General features: G+C 32.1%; 1 protein-coding gene across 1 annotated transcript; it reads left to right on the top strand.

Annotated features, from left to right (window-relative positions):
* Window positions 1-2,233: 2,233 nt before the first annotated feature.
* LOC104896822 (pectinesterase inhibitor 7) lies at window positions 2,234-3,335 on the top strand. The gene has a single exon (XM_010683614.4). It carries the CDS (start codon window positions 2,342-2,344, stop codon window positions 2,990-2,992), a length of 651 nt encoding a protein of 216 aa, XP_010681916.2. The 5' UTR covers window positions 2,234-2,341; the 3' UTR covers window positions 2,993-3,335.
* Window positions 3,336-5,043: the final 1,708 nt, after the last annotated feature.

Raw genomic sequence — 5,043 nt, forward strand, 5'->3', positions numbered from 1 at the left:
TATTCTCAAGCTCAACACAATTAAACTACTAGTGATTCAAAATGCTCAAATCAGTTGCGAACCTATGCTTTTCAGCAACCAATACATTAGTCACATCTTGCTGCCATTCAATTAAACGACCCTCATCAATCCATTCAAAGGTTTTGCAACCCCTCTAGCCAGTTTCATGATTGTACAATTTGCAGGCATAAAACTTACTCCCTCCATTCTCATGGGTCCAAGAAGTAATTTACCCAACTTGAAACATACACATACACTTGATATATTCAAGAAAAACCATGATTGCTGCAATTGTGGTTCGAAGTTAAAGGAACTAAAGTTCGACAATTTTGGGGAAAAACCTTATATTTAATACAAACTAGTATTTTGGCCCGGGCGTTGTTCCGGATTGGTACTGTTTTGCAAATTTCATATGCATTTTTTCCCATTTCCCTAAAAATATATTAAGGAAAACTCAACATTTAAAAGGTACAAATATAATAATGTGGACAATTAAAATTTGATTAAAAGTTGGTTGAGATGGTAATTGTATCATATATAATTACAAGAGGTCATGGGTTCAAATCTTGTTGGAAGCTAATTTTACTTTTGTTAATTGACATGACTTGTCACTTGTGTACACATTGGACAATTCTAGTGGAGTAACAGAGGTGCCATGTGGCGTGTATACATTGCATGGAGGTGCCACATGGCGTGTATACATTGTCATACACGCCTTTTAATATATTTATATATAGATGAAAACATTGAAAAATTGTAATAAATTAAAGAGTAATTATTACCTTATCTTGGTCGACTTGGCTTCAATTCAAGTTTTTTGCTTGAATTACAAAAGAAACAAATAAATTGCTAATCTCTATCATATAAGGGAAGGGGGAGCAATGGTGTGTCCTCTTTTGAAATGCCTTTTTTGCCCCCCTTCCCTTTCTAAATTACAAAAGGAATGTCAAAATCAAAATCGGCACTTAAAGAAAACTAACGAAAATTAATTTACAACACTCACTCACAAATCACTTAAAAAAAAACTTTACAAATCACTCATACAATTGAGAAAATCACGCAAAATCACTCAAATAATCAGAAAACTTTATTAAAACTTAAAATTAACATATAAGTTAAAACTAATGACCTGAACGTCAATACATACAAAAACATTTATAAAAGTTTGCCTACAAATCACTATTCTCAAGAACCATTCACAATTACATACTCACAAAAGTTACCTATAAACACAGATCTGAGAAAAACATAAAATTTTGACAGCAATATCACACATTCATCGATCGGCAATTTGCGAACTTCCAAAAAGGTACATAATTCTTTTAACCTTCAAAATTATTTCACATTAGTGAAATAAACAATAGCAACTTAGTCGACTGTTAGGTAGTTAAAAAATGGAGATGATAGCAATGAGTTCAAAAGGGCTTTTAAATAATTAAACTTAAATTTAATTCATTTTCATATAAAATAAATTTAGTTTTTTATTAAAAAAATGCCAATATTAAAATTTTTGCCCAAAACTTTTGCAAAAAATCCATGTTCAGAAATAAATTTTGAAAAACAAAACAATATCAAACTTTTGCAAAAATCCATTTTCAGAAAAAATAACTACATTAATTTGCGAAAAGTAATGATTTTTGTTTTTCTAAAAAAAATTACAATATCTAATTGTGTATGAAAAATTTAAAATTTCATTTCAAATATAATTGAAGCTCAAAGTGTGAAAATTTAGAAAAGAACAAGATTTAAAATGATAAAAAGTTTTAAATATCAATGTGTGAAAACAGAATTTAGAAGTTAGACAAGGAAAAAAAATTGAAATTAGTTTATACTTATCGGTTACAATTTTGGGATCATAGATTAAATTTTACCCTCGCTAATGCCCAAAAAAGGTAGAATTTGTTTTTTTTTTTTAAATGTTACATGCATCACGTGCGTAATTTGCTAGTTTTGAATAGAGAGAAGGGTGCGACGTGAAGAAAGTGACGATATGGAGATGGAGAAGAGTGAGGAAATAAGGAAATTAGACATTAAAAAGTCACGTGACCTGTATAAGTAAGTCAACACGGAAAAGTTGGGTCAACACGGAAAAATGACTTAAGGTTTCCTCTTCCAAAGAATTGTTTATAACGTTTTATGGTGGCAATTTTTTAAAAAGAGTATTTTCTGACAAAAACTTACAGTAATAATATTTTTTCTCACAAATTTTTCAATAAATAATAAACAAATTTAACTACTAGTCTACTATATCCCTCAGAAGCTCCTATCACTAGAAAAAACTAGTTCCTCTATTGTTGCTCAAAAATCTCTCTAAAACAACCCACATAACATTTCCATTTCTATGGACTACAGTCAACTCACTTCCCTTCGCTCAATATGCTCCAAACTCTTTCATCTCTTCCTCCTTACTTTCTTCCACCACACAAACTCTATTTCTGCCACATTTCTCTCCACCACCAATACTCCCTTCGACTTCATTCGCTCCAGCTGCAACACAACCCTCTACCCTGAAGTGTGCTACACCTCTCTCTCCCACTATGCCAACGCTGTCAACCTTGACCCCGCCCAATTAGCCCGTATCGCCATCGGCGTTACCCTCGTTCACGCCCGCCAAGCGGCCACCTCCTTCTCCAACATGACTCGATGGGCCGACTACGGACCTGATCCCAGAGCCATGTCCGCTATCCATGACTGCTCCTCCACCTTCGTCGACGCCGTTGATCAGATGCGTGGGTCTCTCAAACAGATGAGCCACCTAGCAACAGACGTAGGGTCCAGTGTTGAGGCGGTCAGGTTTCAGCTTGGCAATGTTCAAACGTGGATGAGCGCTGCCCTCACCAATGAGGATACATGCAGCGACGGTTTCAAAGACGTTGCGGAGTGTGCGGTCAAAGCGCAGGTGTGTGGTATGGTGGTGAATGTGAAACAGTTTACAAGCAATGCTCTTGCTTTAGTCAATAGTTATGCTGATTCTGTGACTTCGCGAAAATGATTGGATTGGACATTATTGGTGGTTGTTGAATGTTGGAAAACATGCATTGCTACTGCTACTTCTTACTATTTAATTTGTAACGAACTCGTGAACTTATGTTGTCCTGTTGTTTGTATAATAGTGTGTGAAAGAGTTGGCATGTAGGTCAGTGTTAACGGATGGAACTTTTTACTACTTACTACTTACTACTTACTACTTACTACTTACTACTTAATAGCTTGGAGGTTGAGTTTATTTGTTTTTGTAGTTTCCATAGATGTGTTACCTTAATACTGTGTATGATAGGCTAATGAGCTAATCTATATGTATCTATATATACTATAAACCTAGAATAATTTGTCTACGTGTTAATCATATGTTTGCTCTCGTAATTTGACAAATTGAAAAATATCAATCTCATTTTAAGCCACGTGACAACCGTATAACATTCAAGGACCACGTGGATTTCGATTAATATACCCATGTTTCATTAAGCTTACATAAATCAATTATTGTCTTTAATATTTAGACATAAATCATGTTCAGCATTGATTATGCGCAAATTAAGCAAATGATTTTAAATTATTTCTTATATTAATTGTACACATGAATTTAGGAAATTACTTTTTAGAATTTATTATGCACGAATTTCTTACACATTTTTTCATAAATGAATTTTTTATTTACATAGATTTTCATCCTAAAATTGGCACTATAACTAATCTAATCATACTTCTATTACATTTGTACATTGTTCTTCACAATAGTCTCTAAAATTCTTACCTAGATCCGAATTCTAAACTAATATTGCAATGGAGAATAAATTGAGTTAAGTAGAAACAAGAAATCCATCTAGGGCTAAGAAGGATTGGCACCCTAATTTGGAACATTCATTTTTTTTTTTATTATGAAGGTATGGTGTTAACAATGTTCTATTCAGGTCATTTTTAATTTTATAAAGTTTAGAAGTAATTCACAATAGATCAACACTTGAATTGGACAATTTGGATCTTGTGGACGATGCTTTTCTCCAATGAAGGATTTCAAAATTTATTTGGATTATGAATATATGGTATAACACTGTCTTCATTGAAACTTCCAAGGGATTATAAAATATGTGAAGTTCCTTTAAAAAAATATATCAACTTAAATAATGCAGATGTTGTAATTCTTAAAAATATAGTATTGTTGTATTATTTAGCCAATAATGATTATATATGATTGTATCCACTTTTAATAAATCAATTTGGTCATTAATTCTTTTATGAAACTTATGTACTAGTAGGTCACATGATATCAATGTGATTGAAATAAAAATATTACATTTATAATTATCAATTTTGAAGTATATTGAGGATGTGCTTGCTTGTGATCTTGACTACAAATCGGTCAATAATTATTCCAAATGTGATTTATTGATCACAATTGTAACTTGATTTGAATTATAATGAATTTAGTTAAGAAATAAGGTTATTGTATATTGTACATGTCATCTATTTTATGTATTGAAACTCATTTGACAATCTCTTTAATTACATCAATTTCTCATTCAGTCAAAGTAATTTGTATTATCTATTATGAAATTATAAGGCACACTATTCGAGGTCCAATGGGTTTGTCATTCAAAATCTGACTTTGAAATTTTGATTCATTATTTGAGAAAGTACCATATGACGTGCATGGTTTATAGGTAAGTTCGAAATAGTATATTTATAGTTTAGGTTTTCAAATCAATGATAATAATGATCTAATGATAACGTAGTACTATATGTTCTTGGAATATTATATGTCAGAATGGTTTACATGACAACCCTCCTTACAAGGACAAAGCTGATTATTTGGGATGAAGCTCTTATGATGCATAAATAATGCTTTGAAGCTCTTGATAGAAGCTTAAAGGATGTTATCAATGCATGAATCCAACAAATTAACATATCCCCTTTGGTGAAAATATCATCGTGTTTGCTGGTTATTTAAGACAAACATTGCATGTCATTCCCAATGGAAGCACACAAGATGTACGTTGTTGTTTTAGCAATCAGTAGTTCTTACTTATGGGATTTTTGTCGTGT

The sequence above is a fragment of the Beta vulgaris genome, chromosome 6 (assembly GCF_026745355.1).
Source record: "Beta vulgaris subsp. vulgaris cultivar EL10 chromosome 6, EL10.2, whole genome shotgun sequence".
Classification (NCBI taxonomy): Eukaryota; Viridiplantae; Streptophyta; class Magnoliopsida; order Caryophyllales; family Amaranthaceae; genus Beta; species Beta vulgaris.

What these genes read in the sequence shown, in the direction of transcription:
- LOC104896822 (XM_010683614.4), top strand. Translation starts at nt 2,342, where the DNA reads ATGGACTACAGTCAACTCACTTCCCTTCGCTCAATATGCTCCAAACTC.